General features: G+C 40.4%; 1 protein-coding gene across 4 annotated transcripts in view; it reads right to left on the reverse strand.

Moving 5' to 3' along the window:
• Positions 1-8,430, reverse strand: part of PCTP (phosphatidylcholine transfer protein) — a 99,018-nt gene extending 90,588 nt beyond the window's left edge. For all 4 annotated transcript variants that reach the window (XR_012088813.1, XM_008011397.3, XM_073004921.1 and 1 more), the window contains exon 1: positions 8,190-8,430. Coding sequence is in view for 3 of the 4 variants with exons in the window: in XM_008011397.3 (XP_008009588.1) it covers positions 8,190-8,330 (141 nt within the window). In the remaining variant the exon portion in view is untranslated. The remainder of the gene's footprint in view (positions 1-8,189) is intronic.
• Between the last annotated feature and the right edge of the window lie 5,822 nt (positions 8,431-14,252).

The following is a 14,252-nucleotide window of genomic DNA, read 5'->3' on the forward strand; positions in this document are numbered from 1 at the left end:
TGGGCAAGTAATAGACTCAGATGGTATGAAAAGTAAGCATTTTTTATCGAAGTAAAGCAGTTCTAATGGCAGAAGTCAAAGCTGCAGCTGCTGCTGGGAAGTATGTGCCAAGACTCTACAAAGACAGACAGTTGGCTAAATCTGATTAAACATGTAAGACCTCTCTAAGAAAATGTGATAGGTCTAATCCCTAAGGGTTGCACACAGCTGGGTAAAATACTGATAGCTGATATTTACTGAGTATTTACTGAATAGCAGGCACAGATCCAAGTGCTTTTACATGGATTATCCCACTTAATCCAAATAACGATACGAGGTATGGACCATCAGTAAACCCACTTTTCAGACAGGAAAACTGAGGCTTAAAGATGTTCTACAAAATGTCCAGAAAAGGCACATTTATAGAGACAAGAACCTCCATTCAGCACTGCCCCCGATTCACCCACTGGTTCACTCCAGATGTTGGTATGGTATTATGTCCAAGCATTCTGAATGCCTATACCCTTCCCTACAAGTCACCTCTCTTCTCAAGGGATTCCCAAGGCTGAATGAAATATTGGTGTTTTGTTTCATTAAGAGCCACCTGTGTAATTGTCATACAGCAATCTGGTGAAAGACAGAGTAAGAGCATAAAGCTTGGCTTATACCTGGAGACAGAAGGGAGGCATCTTACTCCTTGCTCTCCCCTTCTTCCACCAAATCTGAACCTTGAGACCAGCATTCTCGTATGGCCTCATACCCACAGACTTATCCTAAGAGAGAAAAGCAAGGAGAGGGAAAACCTGAGGCTCTAACTTATCTATCCAGTTGCACACTCAAGGGAGACAGAAATGAAGGAGCTGGCCTTGGTCTATGGTGGGAAGTAGAATGCCACAGATGGGTGTCCTGGAGACATGGTGGCCCTGCCCACAATTAAGTTTCAGCTCCGTAAGTGACCAGGGCTCAAGAATTATCCTATCAATCACGCTGGTAATCAGAAGGGTGAGCGAAAGGAGCAGAACAGTTTCACAATCCTGAAGTAAAGTGGTTCACGATGCTAACTGGGGAAATAGGAGTAGGGATTTCACAACTATAGAGTGAAATCTGTTCTCCTGTGAGTTGAATCTGTGTTTCTCTCTAAAGGCCAAACTTTCTCTCAGCCCAGCCTGCATTTTTTCCCATCTTGCTGGCCTTTTGAGTATTTTAGTAGGTCAAGAGCACAGGAAAGAGCAGTCCCTGGGAAAGTACTGTCTGCTCCTCACCAAACTCTTTGATCAGAAGCCCTATTCAAGGACAAAAACACAATTTAGGCTGTCCCTTCTCACAGTGCCAGGCATTTAGATTTAAAAACTTAATAAGTCAAGCCATCAGCCAGAGTTTTTCAGTCCAACATTTATTTTTGTCTAAATTGAAGCTGTGAGCCTCTGAGCACTGGTTTCACCCTCTACGGGCATGCTGCAGTGGTTAATGGCATAGTAACGAAGCCCAAAGCTCCTGCAAGGCCTGCCTGCAGATCACTGGAAGAGCTTTTCTAAGTGATCCATGACCCTTCTCCCAGGAGAACTTCTCAGCACTGCTCAGGGCACCACATTTACTCCCGAGTAGCCACTAACTTAAACATCAGGGAGAGGGAGTCCTAAGATGGATGTTGCTTTTGTTTTAAGACATTTTTTGGTCTCACTTTCACCTTTCAATTTCCATTGCATCTCATCTCTAGGGTATTCTACTGCCTCTGACTTTAGCCCTCAATGTCAGAACTGCCTCAGCACCATGCTAGATGCTCCCCATCCACCAGTGGTTCTCCAGGTGTGGTTCCTGGACCAGTAGCCTCAGCATCACTCAGCAGCAGGTTAGAAATATAATGCACAAGAAGAGTATCTATCTATACACATACATACATGAACATAGAACATATTCATTGATAAGAATGTGGGTTACATTCATTGATGAGTGTGATTAGAATATATATACACACACACATATATACATGTGTATATATTCATATATACGTGTATATATATATACACCCATACTGTATTTTCCACATATATATATACATATATGTGTGTGCGTATCTCAGTTTCCTCATTTGCAAAACCAGGATAATACTTACCTTTCAGAGTTGTTGAGACGATTGTATGAAATATTTACAATATATATATTCTACATAGAAAGTATAGAATAGATTCTATATAGAATACATAGAATATATATATTCTATATAGAATACATAGTATATACACACATGCTTGTGTGTGTATATACACATATATGTGTGTATATATGTGTGTATATATATTCTCATGCACACTCAATACATGCTTGTGTGTATATACACACACATATGTGTGTGTGTGTACACATATATATCCAAACGCACACTCAATGCATGCTCAAGTTTGAGATTCTAACACACACTCAGTTTGAGAACCATTCTGCCATGTATCATTTCGTTCAATCCTCTCAACCACCCTGAAAGGTAAGTATTATCCAGGCTTTGCAAATGAGGAAACTGAGATTTCAAAATGAAAAAGTAACTGATTAATATCACCTGGCCAGTAAGTGGGGCCTGGCCCCTGGCTACTTTTTAATCTCATATCCACTCCAGTCCTGTGGGCTTCCTGGCTCCTCCTGGAAAACGAGGCAAGCTCAGCCTAGCTGAGGGACTAGCATCCAGTGTTCCCTCTATCTCAGTGGTTTAAAAGCCAGCATGTTCATATGAATCTCCTGATAAGCTTATATATATACACACACACACATAAACACACACACATTCATAATACACACACACACGTGTGTAAAAAATGGTTTATTATGAAAGATTTCAAACATACACGGAAGTAGAGAGGACAAAATAATTAACCCCTATGTGAAGGGGAGCCTATCAAAAGGACCACCCAAGCCCCACCGTAGACCAGTTAAACCTGAATCCCTAAGGTAGGGCTTGGTATTGTTTGTAAAGCTCTCTCAAGTGATTCCAATGTGCTTGAACTTTGAGAAACACTCTCAGATTCATCTCTCCTCCAGATATTTGCATTATTCAAATTGGCCAAATGTTACCTCCACAGGGGTCCTTTCTGGACTCCCTTATCTGAAACACATCACATCACCCCTGGCTACCCTGCCATGCCATCTATCCCTTTATCTCGCTTTATTTTCTTTATAGCATTTTCTTTAAAGCACTTTATAGCATTTCCCACTGGACATTTCATCATATACTACAGGCTTATTCTCATCAATGAATATGATCCATGTTCAAGAAGTTCATTCATTGAAGCAGCAGCACCACGTTCCTCCTTCACCACTTATCCCCAGGGTCTGCGAAGACAGTAGCACATGGGAGGCAGTTGATGAATATCTCCCAAATGAATGAATGAATGAATGATAGAGGAACAGAGCTGAAACTCTCACACAGGACTATCTGACTCCAAAATCCGTGCTTTTCCCACAATACCCATGGCAGCCCTGGTCTAGTTTTGCTTTAGCTGCCGGAAACAGAATGTAGTTCTTGTCTTGAAGCAAGCTGTGTATTTAGTACTGAGTTTATCATAGTAGACTGTTCATGTTAGTTACTAGTTATGAGGTCTTATGTGGCTCGCTCAACAACTCTGAATCTTATTTCCATTTGTAAAGTAAGCCCGTTCTTGCTTATCTTCCACATCTGTTTAGAAAGATAAATGAAAACTTATAGGACAGCTTTTATAATTTGCAGCATCAAATAAAGTTATTATCATTACAACATGGAGAAGAAATAAGAGAGAAAGGAAACAGAGTAGGCAAAGAAAGAAGAAGTAGAGGAAAAAGATGATGGTGTTGGACAGCATGGCTTAGAAGTAACTTTCCAGTCCAAAACTTTGTGATTTAATAGAAAAACAGAAAACAAAAAAAAAATCAAAATTTTGTACATCAAATGTTGTACATCAAAATTGCCCACTTGTCCAAGAACAGGATTCAGAATCATTTGTGTCTACTAAATAAAGGACACAATTCTATTATTTTTATTTTAAAATACAGTTTGCTACATTGAAATCTCTTTTAGGAGTCTCTACTCTTTTCAGTCTTTTAAAAACACATAACAGTAACTTTGTTACAGCATCATTTAAATCATGGTCACAATTTTCTTTTTCTCTATCCTTGTTTCAAATCCTGTTCAAGAGCCCCAAGAAGTCACATAGCTTTGGCCTTAGGTTGGCCACCTCTATGCTGACTGTGGGAAGCAAAGCAAAGGGTCATCACAACCAGCTCATACCACACAGTAGCAAGCATGCTATGCACAATTGGGTCCTTAAAGGACCATCAGTCCAGCCAATGCCCATAACTTCAAAACGAAGCCACGAGAATCTTCAGGGGAGTAACTCTATCTTAGATCCATTTCCATAGATGGAAATCTGACCCACTGTAGATCCTCAATAAAGGCTGAATGAAGTATATAAACAGTACTGGTCTCCTTTCTGAATACAGTACTTGTGATATTATGAGCTACATATATAAAATATATACCTTTACATATATGTGTGTATATAAATATATAATTTACACATGTGTGTATACATATGTGTTGGGGTGTGTGTGTGTATTGGGCACAGAGTATACACACACACCCACATACATACTCCAGTACTGTACATCCAATACACACACACACACACACACACATATAGGTTTCTATCCACTGTTCTTGGCTCATAACTTTCATAGCCCTTGTTATAGTCTTTTGTATGTTGGTGCATTTTAGGCCTCAGGAGTTGAGCCAAGAGTTGTAAGACCTTCATCCCAGGGAGGGTCCTGCCCCATACCCTGGAAGAAGGAAGGCCGCATGGAGAGGCCTTAGTATCTGGACAGGCCTTCTTGGCTTTCCCCAATCAGTCTATTAATATGAGCTCAGACCCTTTCTGTCCAGTCACATTTCAACACTGTTGTCCATGCTTCAGTCATGCCTAGCCAATGAAGTTTCCATAAAAGGCCCAAGAGGATGGGGTTCAGAGAGTTTCTGGATAACTGAACTCAAAGAGGTTCCTGGAGAGTGACGCATCCAAGGAGGGCATGGAAGTTGCAAGACCCTTCCCCCATACCTCATCTTATGCATCTGTATCCTTTGTAATATCCTTTCTAATAAACCAGTAAACGCAAGCAAGTGTTTCCCTGAGTTCTGTCAGCCTCCCTAGTAAATTAATTGAATCCAAGGAGAGGGCCATGGGATCCCCTATTTATAGCCAGTTGGTCAGAAGCACAGGTAAAACAACCCGGGGCTTTCAACTGGCATTGCAAGTGGCAGGGAAGAGGGGGTTCATCTTGTGGGACTGGGACCTCAACCTATGGGATCTGACACTATTTCCAGGTAGGTAGTGTCAACACTGAACAGGAGGACACCTAGGTGATGTCCACTGCACAACTGACTGCTTACTTGGTGTTCAGTGAGAAATCCTCAGACATTTGGTCACAGGAGTCATCTGTGCTACTGTGTTGTCGGTGATGTTGAGATAATGAAAAAAACACAGTTTGAGTTTTTTTCTCCAACACAATACTGTACCTCCAATAATGAGGACTCACCCTCCTAAGATGGTCCAACCCACATGGTCCGGGAAGCTTTATTAGAAAAGAGCATGTGTGGCTTGGGCAAAGAGTAGGGGCTTCATGGGTAGATGGACTCGGATCTAAATCCCAGTTTCATTCACCACTTCTTAGCCATGTGCCTCGCATATGTCACTGACTTTCCCTAGACCTCAACTGCCTTGTCTGTATACGGGGAAGATGGCACAGTGGTCTGGGCTGGCTAGAGGAGAAGATGCCAGGTCTATGGACAAGTAATGGAAGAGAATGATGGAAATGCGAGTTGAGACCAAATTAGTTCAGTGTACCCACCAGGCAGCATTTGCCTTCTGTTTGGAGAGGCAATGTAGGAGCATGTTGAAGGCACAGAACTGGAGGCAGACAGCTGGGCTTGGATCCTAGCTGGAATCTTGAGCAACCAACTTAACCTTTCTATGCAATCATTTACATATAGGTAAAAAGGTGATCATCACAGCACCTTATCATAGAGTTGATGCAAGTATTGAGTAAATCAATACTTCCAAAACACTTAGCACCTGAATGATAAGAAATCACGCAATAAATGTTAGCTATTACAGTGATGATTATTACTATTTCTGCAATCAATAGGCCACTGAAAAGGTAGTGATAAGATCACTGCCTCTCAGATGTTTGATTGCACTGTAAGGTGTAGGATAGACAGGAGCAGAGAGATGGTAGGCCAAGAAACTAGTTAAGAGGTCACTGCAATCTAAGTGAGGGGTGCTGAGTACCCAAAGTTGCAAAGATAAAGGAAAGAAAATGGGAGGAAATAAGCCAGATGCTAGGTATGTCTGCGCAGTTGAATCAACAAAATTGGCCAAAGTCTTGACGTGGCTGGTAAGAAAAATGGAATAGCAGAGAAGATAAAAGAATTTTGTCTGACTGGGTGTGGTGACTCATCCCTGTAATCCCAGCACTTTGGGAGGCTGAGGGCTGAGGCAGGAGGATTGCTTGAGCCCAGAAGTTCAAGACCAACCTGGGCAACATAGCAAGGCCTCATCTCTAAAACATAAAAAATAAAAGAAAGACTTTGTCTGAAAATGTATCAATTTTCAAACTAAGGTGCCTTTTAAAGTTCCCCTAAGAAATTAATTCCGTCTGTTCTAGATTGTGAGCTCTTGATCATCTTGTTATACCCAATGGTCCTTGTACACAGCAAGCATTCAGTTTCTTGAGTCCATCAAGACATAACATCTGTATACAGAAAAAAAGTAAATACGGCGCTTATCCACTTGTAGTATCTGCTGTGTTCTGGATTATGAAAAGGTCAGCCGTACTAATTTGTTAAGTATTCAAAGTAGCATGTTTTATAGTCCCACTAACTGGAGAGGGACGGACTGCCTCCAAAGGAAATATGTATGTATTTAGACAAGAAAATTCTTCATAATACCTATATTCTCCATTTATTTAGAGTAGGATTTCTCAACGTTGGCAATATTACAATTTGGGACTGGATAATTCTTCCCTGGGAGAGGTAGGGGGTCACTATCCTGTGCATTGTAGAGTTATCTACAGCTATCAAATTTTCACACATATCTGACAGATTGGATTTGAACCCCCTAACAACCCTGCAATGAGGCAAGCAAGGTTTTCATTCCTGTTTAACAGGTGAGCAACTTCTAAATATTGCAAACGTTTGTTTTCTGTTTTAAAAGATAAAAATACTATATTTGATGTAAACAAAAATGCAATTGCCTAAAAAGGCAACCACATGTTTGACATTCACAAGATCATGAACCCTCCAATCCCACCTCTGGTATTCACTTATCTGGGCCCTTTCAGGAGTGACTTCACCCTCGAGGCCTGTTGCTTTCACCTATGAAACTTGGCGTTTAACCAGGTGAGCATGAGGTATCCTCCTAACTCTAATGCTATAATACCCTGATCCTGTATTAGGAAACTTCAATTTCACCCACATTGCCTGCAGGCGACTTTTAACCTACTTGCCATGCTGCGACTCTTACACAAAGCAACTGATGACAAGCCGTGGATGACAGGCCTCAGGGGCAATGCCTTCCACCTGGATGGCTACCTGGTTGCAAAGACTTTAACAACCAATCCCATTCCTCCTACATCTTTACTCCTTCTGCCTGAAGCTTCGGACTCAACTAAGGAAGGAAGGGGCAACAACCAAAAGAAACCAGTCACTAAAATAGCAGGGCCCTTCTCGGCAACCCCCGACACTCACCACCCTGCACATCCAGTTCTTTTAAAGTTCTGTTTCTTTTCCTCCTATATCCAAGCCCCAAGCTACCGTCCCTCCCCTACCCCCAGACCCCCATATGCCACGCATTGGAGAGTGAGGATCAACGTCCCTTGCAGACGTGTGCACGGGCCTAGGAACCAGCTTACCCACGTTTCAACTGTCATTAACTTCTAACTAACTACATGCCCCATCGGGCCTGACCTGAGGCTGAACTCCTATGACTTTCCAACTCCCCTGGATCTGCACGCAGTCACTTGGAGGCACCGCCCCTACGCTAGCTCCAGGGCTTGAGACAGGGTCGGGGTGGAGCTCCTCCCTGAGCCGGAGAAGACCCGCCCCTGTCCCTTCCGCGACTGCCGCCCCACGCTCCCTGCGGGGAGGTCGACCCCGGCGCATTCTAGGCCCCGCGGTGCTCCAGCGGGTTGGCCGCTACCTGGTCCAGCAGCCGGTAGATGCTGATGCCCGAGGTCTCCACTAGAAGCTGCCAGTCGGCCCCGGCCAGAGCGGGCTGCTGGAGCTCGGCGCAGGCCTCCCGGAACTGCTCCCCCGAGAAGCTGCCCGCGGCCAGTTCCATCCTTCCGCAGTCCGGGCTCCTCCGCCTGGAGGACAGGCCGCGGACACCCTTGTTGTGGGCCTCGGGGCGGGGCGACCGGGCGGCCCCAGCGTCCTTGACAGGAAACTGAGGAGGAGGCGGGGCCTAGACTGGAGGAGCGGCCTGAGGGTGGGGCCCTGGAGGGGCGGGCCTAGAAAAGTGGGCGGGACTGAGCAAGGAGTGAGGAGAATAGACAAGAAGTAAAAGGAGAAAAATTGGACTTGATGTGGGGAAGGAAGGAAGAGCTAGAGAAGTGAGGAAGCTTTCAGAGGGAAGCGAAAAGGAAGAGGAAGGGAGACAGTGATATCACCTCAAAAACACCTCCTCAGTAGCCCATCTCATACTCCCTGTTACCCCCATAATCTACAGAGCTGTTTGAGTGTCTCTCATTTACCTTTCTGAATAAAGTAAAGAAAGCCTATTTGGTAGACGTGAGAGGAGAGGTGGGCAGAGTAGAAATGCTGGAAAAATCCGAAGGGGTCAAATGCCAGAACTGTATTTCAATATAATTTCTCTTCTTTCTGCTATACATTTTAAAACATTATTCTGAGACAAGGTCCATTGGATTCACTAGAAGACTCAAGGGGTTCATGACACCAAAACAGTTTAGAAACCTAATCCATAATGGATCTACAAGGTTGTTGCCACCCTAGAGGGTAGAAACTGATCAGAAATGTGTCATACTAGGTGTCATACACCTATGATTTCTGCAACTTGCATAATTTAGCTCACTGTGCAACTCAAACATCTTATTGTTTCTTTGAAGTCCCTTGGGTAATACTGTATTTCCCATCAGCAGACTGTACTACCTGACTTTGAATAAAGTAGGTCGTTTAAACATCAAAACGATGTAACAGCCACATGAGTACCAATAAACTCTGAAAACTCATGTTTCCTAATCTGTAAAATGGGTCAAGAATTGTGCTACCAGTTACAGCTGAGGAGGTGGTTGGACAAGGAATAATTTTGCACAGTGCCTGTCCAAGTAAATGTTCAACAAAAATTTCCACTTGTTTTGCATTACTGTATTGAAATGTTTTTCTTTCCTTACTTGAAAGAAAGTTGATGGCAAACTCTTCATTTATGCGAATTTCCAGTCAGGCAAATGATCACACTTGGCAGCTTCCTTAGTTAGACACAGCAGAGATAAATAATTGCTTTCCTCAAGTCAGTCCTGGTTCTGTTTTGTTTTATAGGTGTGGAAAGAGAGATGTGAAATTTTCCTGGACTAAATGCACAAAGGTTTAGACTTGACATACTTTCCAACTGTTTTATAATGCCTTGTAAATTTTCTATGTTTTGTAAATCTATATTTTATTTAAATAGAAATTCATTGCTTGAAAGAGCAATTGTGTAAAAAACCTATTGGCTATGAAGTATTTTCAAGTATCTTCAAGGAATACATTGTAAAGGTTTGATTTGATAAAGCTGTATTACTGTATAGCAATAGACTAATGGAGACAAGCATAACGGCACAAACGACATCATGCAAGATATAAGGCATGCAATTCAAATTGTATTTATTGTATGTGTTTAAAAGTGTGTTGCCTATTAAACTCAGGAGAAAAATAAATATACCCTTGAATATGCTGAGATTTACACTCAGTTATTTTATTACAATTAATGAAAGAATAATGTTAGGATATATTTTATGGTATCTCTAAAGTCTAAACACAGCTTGGAAAGGGATCCAAGAAGGCCTGTGCTTGAGCAATTGCCTTAATAGCCTGTTTCCTTTATGGAAAAAAAAACCCTGAAAGAACTTCTGGCAAAATGGCAGCTGATGCTCCTGGCTTCAAACATGGAAATGTTGGTGAAAACGTGTTGAAAATAGTTGTAAATACATAACTTAGCGGAAAAGTGAAAAAGGGTACTTCCAGGTTTCAGAAAGGGAAGAGAGAATGAAAGTCAGCAACACTAGCTCCTGGATATTCTTAGAATGGATGACTGGTCCTCACCCCACCACCCCATGCAATGTTTCCCTGTCGAAGAACTTCCATTAGGGAAATATGTTTGGCCTTACTCATCTGCTCAACTCCTACTCTGGAGAAGATGAGTGATTTAAATGCAGTCATGCATTGCTTAACGACAGGGATATATTCTGAGAAATGTGTCATCAGGCAATTGCATCCTAAAGCATACATCATAGAGTGCACTTACACAAACCCAGATGGTAGAGCCTACATATGTAGGCTATATGGTAGAGCCTCTTGTTCCTGGGCTACAAACCTGTACAGCAGGTTACTGTATTGAATACTGAAGGCAATTGTAACACAATGGTATTTGTGTATCTAAACCTAATTAACATAGAAAAGTAAAATAAAAATATGGTGCTATAATTGTAAGGGACCATCATCATCTATGCAATCCAACATCGACCAAAATGTTATTATGGCATGCATGACTGTAGTTGATGAGTTTGGGAGAAGGAACTACTGGTCATATCTAGATCAACCCTTCTGGCTCTTCCTTTTTGGCAACTGTCTACTCGTAGAAAATATGCATTCTCATCTGCCCTAGGTTATATAGTAGACTCAAGAGGACAGGCTCTGACACCAGAATCCAGGTTTCCTAATGATGCCTGTGCCTAGAGGGCAAGTTTGATTATAGGCAGAGTGTTATAATTCTATTATTGCCAAAAACCCAAGCCCTGTTCTCCAAGCAGCTTTATTTGTAATAAAGGTGAAATGCTGATCCATTGTCTGATTAGCATCTACCTTTTATTTGATTCAGAATGCAGGTGGGGAAGAGAAGAGCATTGACTTTGAAAAATAACTAAGTAGACCCTCCATAAATAGAAAATATAGTTATTAAAATTAAAAACTTTGAAGAAAGGTAAAAGAGTTGCCCTACCACAGTCAAGAGAGATCAGGGAATAAGAAAGTAGCTGTGGTGAGTAAATTCCCCAGGAAGCAGAACAGAGGTATAAAGAAACGGAAAACATGAAAGAGTAATTAAGAGACATGAAGGACACATTGAAAAGGCCAAACACTTCTGACTGAAGCCCCATAAGTAGAGAATAAAGAGGTGAGGGGATGGGATGGGTGGGGGAGAATACAGAAATAAAAAGGCACATATAAAAATAAAGTGGAACTAAAGTTCTAACCTACAGAAACTGGGAACAAGGGAGGGCAAGGTCAGAGTTGTGTTTAGGAGGCAGATGCAAGATATTAACTTCAGTGGTGTTTAGTTTAACTGTGCATATTAAACTTTAAGGATATGAACTCTCAAAACTCAATGATAAAAACAAAACTACCCAATAAAAATAGGTTAAAAAAAATGTAAACACACACTTCACCAAAAAATATATACTGGTGGCAAATAAGAATATGAAGAGATGCTCAACAACGTCAGTCAATAGCGTCCTGTAAATTAAAATCACAATGAGGTGCCACTAGGGCTATTTTAGAATAGCTAAAATTAAAAAGACTAATCAAAGCAAGTGTTGGCAAGGATGCTGAGGAACTAGAACTCTCACACATTGCTGGTAAAAATGAAAACAGTACAAACGCTTTGAAAAACTGACAATTTTTTAAAAAGTTAAACATATACTTACCATACAATCCAATCATCATACTCCTAGGTATTCACCCAAGAGAAAAAAATAAAGCATTGTCCAAACATTGACTTGTACACAAGTGTTCATGGAAGCTTTATTTGTATTAGCCCAAAACTGGAAACAACCCAAATGACCTTTAATGGGTGAATGAATAAAACAAGTTGTGATATATTCACCAATGCAGTACAATTCAGTGTGTGTGTGGCGGGGGTGGGTGTGTGTGGGGGGGTGTTCCTTGCTCTGTCCATTAAAATGATCTGGTAGGCTAGAAGCATTGGCACATCATTAGCATTGAGCACACCTGTGGCCCAGTTCTTGGCTTCTATATATCAGTGTCTACTAAAAGGTTCTTGGAAAAAAGACTGATTCTAGAACTGGGGCAGGGAACTTCTAAAGTAAGCCTAAAACATGTTGTGCCTGGGAATAAGGAGATGTTCAATGACAATTAGAGTTATGTCAAAAAGATATGGTAGTTGACTTGAAAGAGTTCCCATTCTCCAAATTTGGGAAATTTGAGATCACAAAGAATAGTTACAGTAATAGATTATAAAATACTGAATTTATAAAGAAATCCATGTGTCCACAGTGTTACACAATTTTTTAAAAAGTAGGGAAGAAAAATAGGGAAGGCAGAGAGGAGAAAAGCTTCTTCTTTAGAAAAGAAAGCCAAAACATTCAGGTAGAAAGAATGTCAAAATTTGAAAACTTGCATTCTTTGACCCCCATATGAATATAATTAATAGATTTAGGCAAGGATCATAAATGGATGCTGCAACCACTGGGTGAAAGGGCATGCAGATTAGACTTTTCATTTGATTGCAAAGCATCACCTGTTGATTACTTACTACTTACAGACAGGAAAGTGTAACTTTATAATGGGAAGATCTAGTGGTTGCCACCTTAACCAAGTTATGAATTGCATCACAAATAGTGGGACAACTGACATCACAGACTCCATGACGTGATGCAATAAGTTTATAATATCATCTAAACATTTTTGCTAAAATGTCTAACTTGTAAACTAGTCATAAGACACCAATTGGATAAATCCAGTAAGTGGAACATTTCTCAAAATAACTAGTAAAACAAGTCAATACGAAAGAAAGTATTCTAAAAGTCAAGGGAAATAACAATTATGTGTCATGCGTAAATCTTGAATCATGGATTAGGAAAAAGCCATTAACAGGCATTTCTGGGATAATTGGGGGTATTTGTTTATGCACCACTTTTAGAAAATATTATAAAACTTTGTAGGTGTAAAAAATGCTATTGTGGTTGAATGGAAGAATGTTCTTATTCTTGAGAAATGAATGCTGAATCATTTAGGGGTGAAGCAGCATGATACTTGCATCTTACATTCAAATGGTTCCACTGAAAAAAAGTGTGATTGATACATAGATAGAGAAGCAAAAATGACAAAACTAAATAATTGATAAATTTAGATGAAAGGTAGACAGGCTTTTATTTTCTATTTCTTCAACTTTTCTGCATATTTGAAATTATTCAAAATAAAAATTTAGGAAAAACCCAGATATATGTATTTATAAGAGACCATAACTAAAACATAATTACACAGAAATGTGAAGCTAAAGGTATGGAAAACATATATAAGTAAATCTGAAACAAAAGAAAGCTTGTGTGACTCCTAAAATATCAGACTAAATGGACTTTAAAAGAAAAAAGTTAATTGAAGTTTCTGAGTTAATGATAAAAGGACAACTCTTCAGGTATTCGGAATGCTTAAATTTGTATGTATTCATTTTACAGCTTAATCTCAAATACGTAAGGCAAAAATTATCATCAGTATAAGGAGAAATCAGCAAATTCATAATTACAGTGGAACATTTTAAGACTCTTTTTTAGGAAATTGACCAAGCAGACAAAAAAACTAGTAGATAGGGAAGATTTCAGCATAAAACTCAACATGCTTGATCTAAAGGTCATCTATAGAACCTCATACTCAATAAGTAGTACACACCTAACATCTGCAAATCCTCATAAAACATTCATTAAAACTGGCAATCTTGTAAGCCACAAGGGATGTTTTCAACAAATACAGAAGGATCAGTATTGTTCTCCAATGACAGTGCAAAAAAGAAAAAGAAGAAGAAGAAAACAAACAAAAATAGCCAGTTTCTGCCCCCTATACATTTGGAAAACAAAACAAATACAAACTTATTCCAGGAGCTAGCCCACAACTAATTCCCTGTATTAAATTCATTTCTGCTTAGATACCTAGAGAGTGTTTGTTTTCTGCACTGACCTCTCACTGATACTATACACATGGCTTAAGATATTTAATATTTAAACACCATTTCTATCTATCCAAACTGTAAATCCAATGG

Source organism: Chlorocebus sabaeus, chromosome 16 (assembly GCF_047675955.1).
Source record: "Chlorocebus sabaeus isolate Y175 chromosome 16, mChlSab1.0.hap1, whole genome shotgun sequence".
Taxonomy (NCBI): domain Eukaryota; kingdom Metazoa; phylum Chordata; class Mammalia; order Primates; family Cercopithecidae; genus Chlorocebus; species Chlorocebus sabaeus.